General features: G+C 39.5%; 2 protein-coding genes across 3 annotated transcripts; one reads left to right on the top strand and one right to left on the bottom strand.

The window, feature by feature from the left end:
• The first annotated feature begins 2124 nt into the window (after nucleotides 1–2124).
• psen2 (presenilin 2) lies at nucleotides 2125–11586 on the top strand. Of its 2 annotated transcripts, none has more exons than XM_088933875.1 (11): nucleotides 2125–2190; nucleotides 4824–4987; nucleotides 5154–5359; nucleotides 5937–6078; nucleotides 6681–6748; nucleotides 7207–7427; nucleotides 8026–8124; nucleotides 8565–8633; nucleotides 9340–9459; nucleotides 9847–9965; nucleotides 10734–11586. In XM_088933875.1, the coding sequence occupies exons 2-11, from the start codon at nucleotides 4856–4858 to the stop codon at nucleotides 10887–10889; spliced, it is 1332 nt and encodes a 443-aa protein (XP_088790001.1). In that variant the 5' UTR covers nucleotides 2125–2190; nucleotides 4824–4855; the 3' UTR covers nucleotides 10890–11586. The 2 variants fall into 2 exon arrangements, with proteins under 2 accessions (XP_088790001.1, XP_088790000.1); XM_088933874.1 differs by having other exon boundaries at nucleotides 2140–2275.
• A 420-nt stretch (nucleotides 11587–12006) lies between these two features.
• Nucleotides 12007–14548, bottom strand: dpy30 (dpy-30 histone methyltransferase complex regulatory subunit). The gene is made up of 5 exons (XM_088933876.1): nucleotides 14496–14548; nucleotides 13500–13540; nucleotides 13342–13389; nucleotides 13099–13241; nucleotides 12007–12479 (listed from the first exon to the last, which is right to left on the bottom strand). Exons 1-5 carry the CDS (start codon nucleotides 14503–14505, stop codon nucleotides 12407–12409), a joined length of 315 nt encoding a protein of 104 aa, XP_088790002.1. The 5' UTR covers nucleotides 14506–14548; the 3' UTR covers nucleotides 12007–12406.
• Between the last annotated feature and the right edge of the window lie 642 nt (nucleotides 14549–15190).

The following is a 15190-nucleotide window of genomic DNA, read 5'->3' as shown; positions in this document are numbered from 1 at the left end:
AACGGCTGGGAGTGGGCGTGTCCGGGTCTGCACGGTGGGGATAGTGAACAGCCCGCTTGGCGATTGGTTCGTTCTGTCACTATGGTCAAAGGGAAGATCGCAGGGAAAAAGGTTAAGAAAGTGACGTCAGCGCATACAAATCCCCACACTTCACAGTTTTTTTTTAGAGGATGGAAAGACGGAATAATAATGAAGTACTCGTCACGATCAAGTCGTTTCCGTATCAAGAGAATGGAATATTAAACCGAAGCAGGAAAAAAAACTCCATTAAATAAGAACCCTTTTGTATTTAAATAATTATTTTGCACTCCATCAAGGGAGTATCTATATATTCAGTATTTTTTTAAAAAGTGTTTAACAAGAAGTAAACATAGAGGGATGCAGAAGCTTTGCATACAAATCCTACATAAGGTGCTATATGAAGAAAATAATTGGGGGCCACTCTGTTCTCGAGAATAGGCCATCCTGACCTCAATCAGTGCTCTCCTCCCGTCTGACTGGCAAAGGACGAACAGCTTGCTACACTTACCCTACTTTGTCAAAAATTCTGTATATGTAAGCCTAAATGTCTAAAACAACATATTTACTTTTTTTTGTCTCTAGAACAGGGATGTCCATCCCTGGTCATGGAGAGCCCCAGTCCAGCAGGGTTTACAGATAGCCTTCATATAACCAATTACAGCCTGGAACAGATTAAATACGATCAATTAAACAGGATGTGTGCTCAATTATGCAATGTATCAATCATTTGGAACAGAAATCACTTGTTCCTTTGGAGCCTAAGCAGGCTGACGCAGCTACCGACTTGAATTAAAAGATAACTTAGTTCTATTTCACATGAATCTAGTAGTCCGGTCGTCTGTATCAGCACCCAGACGGAAGGAGCTCAGATTAACTGTGCAAGGTGTGGTCATGACAGTCAGTGATTATTTTGGCATTCTATTGCAGGTACAGAAGCCATGTATCAGCCTAGATACATGTTATTTTCTGTAAACACCACTGAAATGAGACTGTTCGAACACTCGCCCTCACTCTGAACAACCATTTTGTGGAAACAAGTGTACGCATAAAATTTGAATTTGGGACGATACAGGTGTGATCTTAACAGATAAGAGTAAAATCAACAAATTAGCAGATGGCTCTAGCACAGCAGAGTGCAAACCTACTGAGAAAATTGTACTTTTCAGAAGGCACCCAATGTAGAAAGTCCCTGGTATCAAATGACCAGCGCCCATTTGTGGTTTTCTGAGACTGCTGAGTCACTACGCAAGTTCAAGCTGACCGAGAGGGTCACTCTCTGTTTGTACCATGTTCTAATAATCTCGATTGCACCATGTATTTTATCTCTGTGTCACCTACACGATGCAACAACAACATAGACATTAAATTACTATTTATTATTATATAGTACTGTCCAGGGACAAAAGCCCACAAACACCTACATTCTGACAGTGTACATTGAATATCATTTCGAAAAAGGAAACTTTTCTATGGGGGTTTTCATCTTCAGTGTGTTAGACAGGGAAACTGCACCGTGAGAAACTCAAGTTAATGAGTTTGTAATTGCAGGTCTTTAGGTGACATATTTCATTATGCAGTCTAATAACGGTTCTGCTGCTGATTAACTCCAAATGGCGTAGTCCGAGGAAATGAGCTTGATCTGCCTTAAGACCATTATAATTCTCCTCGAGTCCTTTAAATGGGATATTTATGCTTCACTTGGCAAAAATCTTTCTTCAAAATCCCATGTCGCTCCTATTGGCTTCAGTGCAACTTCTTGTGCGTGTACCCATACTGTTCAGTTGTTAAACAGAATCTACCCGAGAGCGATTTGTGTGAATTTGCTTACTGATGCCCATTACACATAACATTTTGTGTTTCGTACGGCCTAACGACTTCATATTTTCTAACAGGGTAAATAAAAAGGCACCGATCTAGTCGTGTGTGTTAGTCTATATTTTAGCACTCGCTCAGTAAGTACAACATATTCATTGTTCCTAAAACAGGGGGGACACTATTTAGTTCTAAACTCTATGAACTGTACTCTATCTACACTTTCGTTCTGGGTGGAAATCTTAAAACGACGCTTGTCATCCAAATCCCTCGGGCACAGAGATCAGATGACATGCCTGTCGTCACATGATCGGCCGCTCTGCTCAGCTGCTTATGTTTATTTCCTCGTTCAACGAAGTAAGTCGAGCTACTGACTGTGAGTGCAGCCAAAATAGTGAAGTTACCTTTTCCTTTATTGATGCCGAATCTGCGAAAAAGAGAGGTAGTTCAATGCTTTTGTGAATACCCTAAATTTTGTGCGACGTTTAGTGGACATCCTATGGTAATGTAACTGGCGTAATCTAATGGTCATTTAGATTGTTTGTGTGTTGTGAAGTAGGAAGCTTGTTGCTTTTGAAATGGGCAAAGAAAGAGGTGTTTGTGGCTTAAAAATAAAAACAGTCTTCTTGACAGCTTAAAATGTTTTCCAGCTAGCGGTTATGTGTTACTTGTTTTAATACGCTGATTAAAAACTTCCTATGAATGAACGGGAATGATATCCTTATGTTAAGCTTCACGCTTATTTTTCCTTTTCAAACCTTTTATCAGTGCCGAGTTTTATACTTGTACTTTTAGCATGGCGAACACACAAATCGAGAGTAGACCGACGTAAGTTTCGCATTTTCGTGTTACGAAAAACAAAATCACGACTTGTTGCACGTTGGTTAGAAATGGCTGTCAGAAAATAACTGAAAGGTATCATGAAAATTTCCTATGAGGAAATTTCCCGAGCATTGTCCTGACAAGAGACGCCCACTCTCTTTCTAATTGGACGACTGGAAACCAACTCTTACTTTATTGGTTAAAGTCTGCTTTAATATTGGCATGTGATTGGCTATGTTGTGACAAGCACCCGCCCCTTTTCCTTAAAAGGACATTGTGACAAAGTGGAGTCCGACTTCTGTGGGTGACAAGCAGGTTACAGTATATGTACAACAATCAAAAGAGAAATTAGAAGGAACATTGAAAACTGTAAAACAAAATTGGATTGCTACATTATTGATTTAAGTATATTGTTTTGCTGTTCTCTCTCTACTAGACGATATTTCCAGCAGGAAAATGTATGCATTATTTACTAAACACAGCAGAAAGTTTCTTATGTTGAAAATGCACCTCATTTACTCTATTTCTGTAAAACAAAAAGAACTAAAAACAGTAGATCAGTGTTTCACAAGAGGGTTATATTAACTTGAATAACATCAACATTATGCCTTACAGAGAAACATCAGAAAGTGTAGGTATGAGAGACAGTGCCTTTATTACTGTAAAGAAACTCCCTTGCTTGAATTTAACAACCCAATCCAGCCCCAGGGTCCCAGTGTCCCTCATGTCCTGGCTGGACACAGCTACTACACTGTCTGCTCCTGATGCCTTCAGGCAGCTCTACTCAACAGTAACAGGCAGGCAGGCTCTGTGGTCAAGAATATAAGATACTGTAGGTCACAAATGTGATGAAGCCATTTGACTTATCTAGCCTGTTTGGAAGTCAGTAGTTAGATGATCCAAAGATCTCAGCTGTTTCCTGATAATGTTGCTGGTATCGGTTTTAATAACATGGCTGGGGAACTTGTTCCGTATTCCCACAACCCTTTGAGTAAAAAAGTAGCTTCTGTCTTGGGCTCAGTCACAGGGTCCCAGGAGGTCATCCTCATTTTTGACCACCTTTCTGCCAAGGACCTCAGCACCTCTCTCCCTCTTTCACTTTTGAGCTCTAAGAGCTAGCCGTCATTCTCACCTGGACCCAGTACATGATTTCAAGTACGAGATGGGGTCCCTCCCAGCAGGGGGCAAGCTTTGGTGAGACCTTCTTGTAGTGGAGGCAAAATGTCCAGACCTGCTGCCCAGGTGTAAAGATCCACCCTTGTGAAGACAGATTGTGATACCCACACAGTGCAGAGTTCAGCCTCCTCAGGATGGTGCTGGAAGCCTTTAAGGATCCACTGCTAATGAGCTGAGTAGCCCACTGAGCCCCATTTCTCTGCCACACATCATGCTGCTGATTCCTGTGGTGCTGTCTGGTAGGTTAGCATTTGTAATGGTAGCTGCCAGTCTCAGTCATTGAGGTGAGTATAGTGTGCTGACATGGTGAACAGAGCGATGGAGTGTACTGGTGCACTGGTCACTGTGCAGATATAGCAGATCCTCCTGACCCTCCAGTCATGACAGACCGCCTGAGAGACCAGGAAGCTAATGTTTCAAGCCTGGTCACCGTGGAGATTCTCTTCATCCCAGAGCAGGCAGTCATCACCAGCATCAGCACGTCTGTGACTGTAGGGTCTAAGGCACCTCTTACACCATCTAGAACAGGTCACAGCTCACACAGCATGGCCAGCACCTGCATCTCAGTGTCCCACAGGTCTGGCCTGAGTTTGCAACTGCTGGTGTACCTTTGCAGTGACAGTGGCAAGACATGAAAAATAACCAGAGGAAAACATGATTTCCTACCCCCCTATGATCCTTAATCCAAATAGTTTTCACAATTTGTTTTATTATGTTGTATTATATGAGAGTTAATGCAAGATGAGAGTGTTATAGTTTCAGTAAAAACATAAACCAAAATAGTATGTGTAGTTTCCTAAGAAAACAGCTGATGTTCTATTTTTCTATTAGATGGGGTGTGTTTTCAGTCTGTTTGTTGGCCTCAAGATTCAGTGTCTCTGGGATGGTCTGTTAAAAAAAAAGTTTTTCCATAGCCTTGTACTCCACCCGTTACACAAATAATTGGATTAAATTGTCCCTTGTCGTCTGACTTGCTCTTTTTGTCTCTCAAGGTTGGGATTTTAGTCTCCTGAAGATTCCCTTAATGAATACCTCAGACAGCGAAGAAGAGTTTTGCAATGAGAGGACAGCCTTGGTGCCAGCTGAGAGCCCAACAGTCCCGTCGTATGCTAGTGACGTAGGCCTGCCCATTTCCTCAGATACAGAAGCCATAAGGGTAGGTACTGTTCAGCCACTCGAGTGTCTGTTCCAAGATTTCAAACTGGAGACAGGTGTCCTTCTGTGCTGATTCAGTCCCTGCAGGTTTGACTCTGTCTAGCTGATCTGCTGTGAACTGTTCCACAGTCTGTGTTCCCTCCAACTTTTCCCTTTCCCCCCTGCAGCGCCGCCCGGCTGCCGGCTCAGGTGAGAGACAGGATGGGAGACACGCGGATCGGGACTCCGCTTTGGAGAGTGAGGACGAGGAGCTCACTCTCAAATATGGGGCCAAGCACGTCATCATGCTGTTTGTCCCCGTCACCCTCTGTATGGTCGTTGTCGTAGCGACAATCAAATCAGTCAGCTTCTACACTGAGAAGAATGGTCAGCTGTAAGTAATCCCCTTCTCTCTGTTCAGTTAAGGGACCCCTGGAGTTAACCTGAAAATCTGGGATGTGGTATGGAGTGACACTGGTTAAATATCAGCACTGTATGTCTTGACTGGTGGCTCAGTAATACAGTGAGCTCAGTATATGAATCAATGTTTATTAGAATGTGATTGATTTGCTTTGCCTTAGTACTGTGCCCAGTGATACCTGAGAGGTTCTTTGCCTTGTTTGCATGGGATCTGGTGTTACATGCCTTCTTCTCCTTTTTCGCCTTCTTAGATTTGAAATGGAGTTTTTCTAATTGGACTTGCCAAATTAATCAAAAGCTTTGAGATTTGAGATTCATGTGCTAGCAAGCAAATGTAATTCACCCGCAATTTATATGCTGGCTGTAAAGAGAAGTTGAAATTATTTTACTTAAATATACATTTTCGGTTTCTAGCATATTAGGAGTAGTTGAACAATGTTAAAAAAAATGCAGAGTAATTATTCTATTGTTTAGGTAAGAAATGGACCTCTTAATAAGAATAAAAATCAGGTCATTAAATAATTTTTTTTTGTTGTTGTTGTTGTTTGCAGGATTTATACGCCCTTTACAGAAGACACTTCTTCGGTGGGGCAGAGGCTGCTGAATTCAGTCTTAAATACTCTAATTATGATCAGTGTCATTGTCATAATGACTATTTTTCTTGTTGTCCTTTACAAGTACCGCTGTTACAAGGTGAGAGTCGATTCAGTCTCTGACTGCCACTGTGAAAATATTCTTCCATTGCTTATAATGTAATTATAAATACATTTATAATTATAATTATTCAAAAATGAGGAACTGGATTTACATGACAAACAGAAAACATACTCTTCTTCAGCCTGTTTTCTCACATTCAATTAAAATAATGTAAGAGTATCTTTTCCAAATTCTCATGAAGTGCATGTAATGTGTATGTTTTGAGTCTGGGATCCAATCCCATCTGCACAAAGGCACCCCTGGTTTTACGTTACACCTAAAACCTCACATATCTTAGAAACACAGCACACTTTGAATAATGGCACTGGCATTTTATCACATTTCATTCTTCGGGACTCTGTTTTCGAAAAGCACAGATCGCAGGGCCTCTGTAAAACTCTGGAGTGACGGCCGAGAACTAATCTTTACTGTTGACTCAGGCCCATTCAGTCGGCACCACCACGCAGAAGGGAGTGTTGTTCAGACCTAAGTGGCGTGTCTTAAACTTGCAAAGGGTAATAAACATGTAAACGTACCATTTATGCATTCGTAATTCCATGGTCAACCTGTCACCTCTGTGATTGCTATTTGTATTGCAGTTCATCCATGGGTGGCTCATTCTTTCTTCCCTAATGTTACTTTTCTGGTTCAGCTTTATGTACCTGGGGTAAGTTCTTCCTCAGATGTGTAGTCAGTGTGGTAAGGTGTCTAGCATGTACATAGTATTGTAGTATACAGTATGTACATAGTATATATGGTATATACTGTAGTGGCATGTTCAAGCAGTATTTTGAAATAGACGTTTTTTATAAAAAAGCCCTGAGTATGCAGCAAGTGATCTTTAAAACAAGGTGAAACAAAGATATCAAGAATGGGACACACATCCATTTTACAAAAACCTGTCGATTTTGAATCTAGAGTTGTGAAAACGAGTGGCAAAATAAATAGTGGTTATGGGGCCGGGACTCATAACTTGAAATATGGATAAATAAGTACCCATACTCAAATCTGACAGTGGTGCAAGAGAGACCTCAGAGCCTAGTTGGGCTTTAGGACCTTTGATATCATGGTCTACATGATACAAACCATAGTGAGTGGAATGTTTCTTTTTTCTTGCCTTTGCAGGGAGGTGTTCAAGACCTACAATGTGGCGATGGACTATCTTACCTTGGTTCTTCTCATCTGGAATTTTGGGGCGGTGGGGATGGTTTGTATCCATTGGAAGGGGCCACTGCATCTCCAGCAGGCATACCTCATCATGATCAGTGCCCTCATGGCATTGGTCTTTATCAAGTACCTGCCTGAGTGGTCAGCCTGGGTCATTCTGGGAGCCATCTCTGTTTATGGTAGGACATGACCCGTGCCCTTTTACACATTGTGTTGTTGAAATCTCCCTCCAGTCAAGTTGCTTGCTCAGAGCTCAGGTCCAGATATTGTTGAGTCGAACGTGAGCCCTGTTGCTAGACAGCTGTGACAAGGACTCCCCACATGGGTGGGCACAGTTGTCGGAATGCAACTAAGATTAGGTCACGGGACAAGCTGGCCAGGGTCTTCTCGACTTCTGGGAAGAGCAGTGACTTCTGTGACCTGTCCCCTGCCAGCAGACTTGCAGGAACATCAGTGAGACATGGGGTACTCCTCCACTCAGATGCTAGGTTTCCTGTAAGGCACCTCAGCCTGCAACCTGTTGAAGATGAATGGCTCTGGCAGGCGGGCCGGTCAGAGAAGTGGTTCAACAGATCCTCATCCTGCCCTTGCAGTACAGGAGTCACAGCTGCAAGCCAATATAAAGAACTTAATGCCTCTCTTCATGTCTTAGGAAAGTGAACACCAGAAATGTTTCCTCTTATGTTGACATCTATGTCTTATTATAGACTTGAGGTATGTCTGATAAACTACTGTTCAAAACTCTTTCTAGATCTACTAATCTTTGTTTCCTTCCAGATCTGATAGCAGTGCTGTGTCCAAAGGGTCCTTTAAGAATGCTGGTGGAAACAGCCCAGGAGCGGAATGAGCCAATTTTTCCAGCGCTGATATACTCTTGTAAGTGCAGGCAAAGGGCATATGTAGAGAGTACGAAATCTAAATACACCTTGATTTTAGGGACCAATAGTCCTAGTCTGGTACCTTCATCAATTTCCCTACGGGATTAATAAAGTATTATCTATGTATCTATGCATGTAAATTGATATGTCAGTGATAATGCAGAATTCAGTCATTGGTCAGGAACCTTTGATTGATGAGTAAGTGATGGGGTTTAGTAGTAGAAAAAAATGGATATGATTCTGTAATGTCATAACTTTGATTCATTTCACTATCCTCATGGAGCATGTGAGTCTCCAGAGGAAGCAAGCTTCCAGAGACACATTTTTACTAAATGTGGACAGCAACAAAGGCAGAAAAAGATCCCTGTGCATCAGCTAATAATTCAGGAATGCATGTTTACATACCAGGCCTGTGTTATTGTATCTTCTTCCCTCTAGCTGCCATGATGTGGATGGTTGGAATGGCAAAGCCTTCCACAGCAACGCAGTCTGGGAATCAGGATTCAGGTCTGTGTGTATCTTTCGTTTCCATGCATGTGTTATGGATACCTTAGGTGTGATTCAAGAGGACTGAAGGTGCTCGAGTCCCGGTTACTATGATCTTACTGCAAGTGAATTTGGCCTTGAACAGATTAAATCAGGTTAGATATTTGATTCACAGGGTCAGCCTTGAATGGTAGTTTTAGAGACTCTGCCCTTAAATGTCTTAGTGATGGATACCATCATCAAAACAGGGATATTTTGTGGAAATTTATAGATGATCCCAGAGCTTTTGAGATGCATAATCTTTTATTTTACATTTTCAGACAAATTCTCTGACGAAATGGTACCAAGTATTTTGATCCCATGTAAAAACCCAGTGGCAGTGAAAGTTTTTATAAATTTTCCGAAGTTTTGTAAAACTACTAGGTGACTAAAAAACATTAGATGTTAAGCTTTTCAGGTTATAAATAATGGTAGATTTGAAGAAAAAAAAAGCAAATATTATTTCTTTAGATGAAATATTATGAGTGATATATTCAATACTCCCTTTCATACAGTAATGTGCTTCTAATTCATAAGTGTTTAAAACAAATCATGAAGTGCACTAATATTTTCTTTGATAAATCATCTTTGTTAGTTCAAAGGTATGAATAAATACGGAGGCTCCTGTGTTACTCATGTTCTTAGTCTACAACATTTTAAAAAGATATATTTCTGTTACTGCTGTCAGATGAAGAAACAAACCAGAATGACCACCACAACACTTATGAAAATTGTGAAGTACCCCCACCTCAGGTGATCAGGGACCAGGGCAGATCTCCCCCTGCAGAGGACGAACATGAAGAGGAAAGTGAGTGAAAATCACTGATGTCTTTTACGTCTGGCCATTTTGCAGCCCTGACAGCGAGCTCTTTTATCACTTCTCATTTTGTGGGCTGGGACAGCCAGGTTAGAAAACTGGTCACCGGAGTCGTACCATATACAATAACAGGTCCATAACAGATTTTGAGAGAGCTTCTCCAGCTATTAAAATGCCGTTGCTACTGCTGTGAAGACAAGTGTTGATGTGGAAATGTTTGCTACCAAACTATTGTGTGACTGAAACCATTTGCTTCCCCTCAATGCCAGAATATTGCCGAATCTGCACATGACGGCAGAAGAGAAAGAGCTAAGTATTGTGGAGGGTTTTTTTTTGCAGTACATCTATATTTATTGATGAGTTCCTCTTCCGTTACAGGGGGTGTGAAACTGGGTTTGGGGGATTTCATATTCTACAGTGTACTGGTGGGGAAAGCTGCGGCCACGGCTAGTGGGGACTGGAACACCACACTGGCCTGCTTTGTGGCCATTCTGATAGTAAGTCTTATTTCCACATTCACTTTCATTTCCCATGAACTAATGGCAAAACTCTTTGAAACCCTGAATTCCTTTTTCTTAACTTATTGTTCTTTTATGCATTATGCTAATGCATTGCTTAAAAAAAATCAAATAAAAGCACTTGTTCTCCTTAAAAAAAAAAAATAGCCCTTTAACCCACTGTGAGAGAGGAAGGGAACAGTGAATCCGCTGTCTTATTAAGGAGTAATGTGGTAGAACATTTTTCAGCCAGCACTCTTGCCTTTTCTTCCAGCCAGTTTAAGGGCAGTGGTGCAAATATGTGATATATGGATTTTAAAGCCTTTAAGGCTGACCTTCTTCTTTTTCAAGCTTCAGCCCGGTCTTCAAGATCAGGTCAATTTAATCTGCTGCAGGTCACCAGAACCAAACTACTATGGGTGACTATGCCTTATGCGTCTCTGCTCACTTGTGGAACAGCCTCCCTGATCATCTCAGACTAGCAGTTCACAACTGAAACCTTTCAACTGCAAACTTTATAAGATCTTCAAATCCTTCTCTACCAGCACGCCTAACAAAATTCCAGGACAATACTGTAAATGAATTCCCCACTCTCTTCTGTCTTAAAGTTCCTAGACTTCTCTTTTTCAGTTCTTCTTTTATAGAATGCAGAGTGAGATTGTAATGACTCCAATGAAATGTGCTTTAGAATTTAAATGTATTATATGGCATGTGAGCTGCCGAAAGGTACACAGATTCTCACTGATGTCTCAATCTTGTCTCTCACAGGGCCTGTGCCTCACACTTCTCTTGCTGGCTATCTTTAAGAAGGCTCTGCCAGCTCTGCCTATCTCCATCACCTTTGGACTTATCTTCTATTTCTCCACTGACAACCTTGTCCGACCTTTCATGGATAAGCTGGCTGCTCATCAGTTCTATATTTAGCTCTGCATACAAGATATTTACAAATGGGGATGCCCACTCGATTAAACTGGTGTTGTTTAGTTTCTACAATGTGCCACTAGAGGTTTAATGCAGATATGTAAAAAAAACAATGAAGTACTATTTTCTGTTTATTTTTAGTAATGCACATTACTGCTGTAATGACAGCTTGAAGAGACTGACACCCAAATTAATGAAACCAATACTCATTGGTGCAGTTGTTTTATAAATTTTAAATCATAACTTGTTTTTTTAATTGTGATGATTTAAGGAATGTTGATTAACCTGTTGAATTCAGTATATTCTTTAGAAATGAGTTTAAATTTATGGCTGGACTGGTTTGTATTTGTGCAATACTTCTATTTAAAGATTTTAAACAAAGTAATTCAAAGGACCATATTTCTATTTTAAATGGAGACAAAACAAAAATATTCATTTAACACGGGAACAAAAGCACTAAAAATCATGGTGCTAAACATGTTTAATATCCATTTATAGCAAAAGTTGTGGTTATATGCATTTGTTAAATGGTGTGAATGTATCTAAAATTGTCTTTCTATTGAAAAATGTATATTTTATAGAATGTAACAAAAGTGAAATTTTATTTTGTATCTGTTTGAAATGATTAGAAAATTGTCCAAAATGTGACTTTATCATCGTGTACCATTTTCAACGTATTCTATAATAAACTGTTTATACCTTACTTTAACAGATATGAAGTGTAAAATAGTTTTATGCAGTTTTGATTTTAGTAGAAAAAGTGTGCCTCAGCCTCAGAAAGTGAGAATTCTATAATATAGCACTTCTCATGGGCAGTTGTCTCCTTACTCAACTCCAGTGCTATATAAATCAGTGTACGTAAAGTCATGTACTATAGCATTAGGTAAACACAAAACAAGGAAACGGATTTCTTACTTTCCTATCCTAATAGTGATCACAACATTCTTCAAACCTCAAGCAGAGACCAAGCAAAATAGACAATTTATATGGTATATCATGGGAGAAATAAACCAAAAAAAACAACATGCATGCCTACTAAATATGTAATCTCTTTTTCTACTTAGGCTTAAAACAATGTTGGATCATAAATTACTGTAAAACATTTACATAAACCGCGAATGGTTTTAACCTTTTATTAGTCAAATATTGCTTCATTACGATCAAACAGGTAAAGTAACATTTAGCATTTACACATGCAGTTTTTCAGTTGTATAAAAGCATGTATGCATTTTACTGCTCTTTTCAATACTTGCTTCATTCATAAAGATTGACATTACACCTTGAGGCATTGCAGTATATGAACATTTCAACCATTTTCATTCCATCAAATAAAACAGTCATCATAATGCAGTAATATCAGGTAGAACAATATCCGCATAAACTACAATTCTGCAATGAAATAATTTTTATCCAGCAATTATGTTGTTAACAGATAAAGATTAAAAAAGAACATTAAAAAGTCTGTAAATGCTAAGTAATGTGAAGATGAAGATGGCGATTCTCAGCTGCCTGCCCAGGAGTCAATTCCGATCTTCAAATTGTGATTTGTTCTTAAGAAGATATGCTGCTAAAAACTCAATGGGATTTGGAGGTCTGAAAAAAGCACACCAGTATACAGAGATCACAATTACTCTTGGTTAACATTAGGCACTTCAGAACATCTTAATGGGATTCTGTAAATTAAATTGCCGAGCACAACTTCAAGAGATAATGCTCATGGCATTAAGTATTCTAATCAGAAAGACAAAGGGTTTCATTTTATTGTGAGTTTTGATTCAACATTACAATTTTGATGAAAGGCACCTGAATGGTATTTGTTTTAGTAAGCAAACTTAGTAACATTTTGAAGTGCATTACGAATTTCAAAAATTATAAATTAAAACTTTAAGCTAAAAGAAAATAATTCACAGTACCAGTACATGGGTAATCTAGGGATTATAGGATAAGTATTATACTTTATTTTAAATAAAGAAAATAGTGATATAGAACATTTTGTAATTTGCAGGCTTAGATTTACAATTAACATAAAGGCCCCATAGACTACACCATAATATCAGCCTGCTATTCTACAGTTTAGCACACTTTTTAAAACTATTGCAACCTTTCAATACTCGTCTGTATCCAAATTACAGGAATGACATGCAAAGCCTGTCCAAATCCTCATTAAAAGCATGCAATATGACATTTCTTAGATCTAATTAGATCTTTTTACCTCTCTTTGGCCAGCACAGAAAGGCCCTGTAGAAGAATAGGTACAACAGTCTGGTCCAGATATGCTCGTGTTGGAAGTGACTGTAGATCTACCTTCTGCTTTGAAACCTTTTCTGCACTGGATTTCTCATTTTCCACTATCCTCTGAAGGACAAAGGGGGAAATGTGCACATTAAACAGCCTATGATATATATATATACACATGTTATAAAAAGTGATGTTAGAGAAGTATCATATCCTGTACCTGTACATTTTCTGTGAGACCATAATCTGCATGTGGATTTTCTGCAACCTTAAGTAAAAAAGCAAAACAGTTAGTGACAAAAAATCCAATCACCAGTTACCTATTAGTGTTATTCTAAAACTGCAGTGATGTAAGCAGAAGTAATTATCTTAACTTACAGGTGTGTGACCTTCCAGGGTTTGCTCTGCATCAGTGTGATCTAGAAAAAAGAAAATCCTTAAGACTGTTGAAAGAATACTTTTGGACTTATTTACAACAAGAAACAAAGTGGGAACATTTCAACTTATTAAATGGAATGAACCATGATGTTCAAATACATCTGACAATAATCCCCTTGACAACTTTCACGGCATTAATTTCATGCATCTAAGTATCAGTCAAAAGAACAGCATACCTGACGTAAAGATCAAAACGTCATTACACCAAGGGTGTAACAAAAAAATACTTGATATTAAGAAAAATTAACATGCAAATTAGATTTCAGTACTATTCATAACAAAAACAAGCACTTTATAACACGCAACAAGGCGTTTAAAACTTTACAAAAAACCGAGCTAACAAACGCATTTTAGATGACACCTCTGCTCAATACCACCACGTTAGACAAGGGCCCAGTTCGACGCAATTCTAGGTAACGTTCTCTCTTTTCTTGAAATGTCAATTTAATGCACTTTTACGTTTTTTCCTATCACTGGTTTATGTCTTTGGGTGGATATGTGGCCCCTTTTCGGAAACAGCGTGCGTTGTGTGGTAATAAGTGCGTGCGGCCAGGATACTCATTGTGCTAAGTCATAAGACAAACTCTTCAGTTTCCTTGTTTCGACCACCTGCAGCCAGACTCCTGTTCGATGCCTGCCACCGTATACCATGTAAATGGACAAAATACCCGATCATCAACGCTACATCATTTCTATCTACAACATAAGACCATAGACTTTTCATTTACAAACCCGCAACTCCCTTTGCTTGACAACAGAGGCCCCAGTTGCAAAACAGAAACGGCCTCCTACGAATGTGAAAACCACCCCTTAATAAACTTCAGCGGTACTACGTCAACTTAACTACATGCACATTGCCGAGAAATGCTCGAGTGTGGACATTTTAATTCAAAATTCAAGAAAAACAGCGCCTAAAATCCTCAATCACCAACTCACCGTCCGCCATGTTTGTTGTCGGTTTCTACGCGCCTGCACGCAAATCCGCCAACCAATCAGCGCTAAGTTGATCTAAATGTTCTCACCAATTAGCGGGCCGTTTCGATCTTTTAATTCGGTGATTGGATACTGTCAGCGCAGACTTCAAATTCGTTCATCCGATTGGCTGCAGGTCCTGAAAGCTGTTTCTAATTCGATGGGGATGACAGATCGACACTGAAGCGGTTATGCGCGGACTCCCTGCCATGGAATAAAAAGAGATCAACCTTCGTTAAAAACGATGTTCACAGGGATTCCGTAATCTGTGAAATGGTGCATAACTCAATAATTCCATTGTGGTAGATACCTTTATACATGTTTTAAATAATTCAAAAATCGGATATAGTTTAAGCCAATCTTACATACCGAATGGCCTAATTTATAGCACCGCAGTTTATTTAACAGCATAGTGTAGCCATAAAGGTGCAACGATATAGTGTGGATCACTTTTTCTAAGTGATTGGTTGTTCTGCTCCGTCCATTTGATTTTGTCTTTGTATTGTCATGTTGCAACGTTTTTAAGTATGCGCCCTTGAATTGTTGTATTTTTTATCATAAAATATGAAAACGTGCTGAGACTTGCACAGCGTTAAGTGTAGCAGTCAAAACTGTAGAACATAACACTTTTCGGAAAGTATAGTGGGAATAGAATTAAG

The sequence above is a fragment of the Atractosteus spatula genome, chromosome 15 (assembly GCF_055471065.1).
Source record: "Atractosteus spatula isolate fAtrSpa1 chromosome 15, fAtrSpa1.hap1, whole genome shotgun sequence".
NCBI classification, from domain to species: Eukaryota; Metazoa; Chordata; class Actinopteri; order Semionotiformes; family Lepisosteidae; genus Atractosteus; species Atractosteus spatula.
This window is presented reverse-complemented; position numbering and strand designations above follow the sequence as displayed.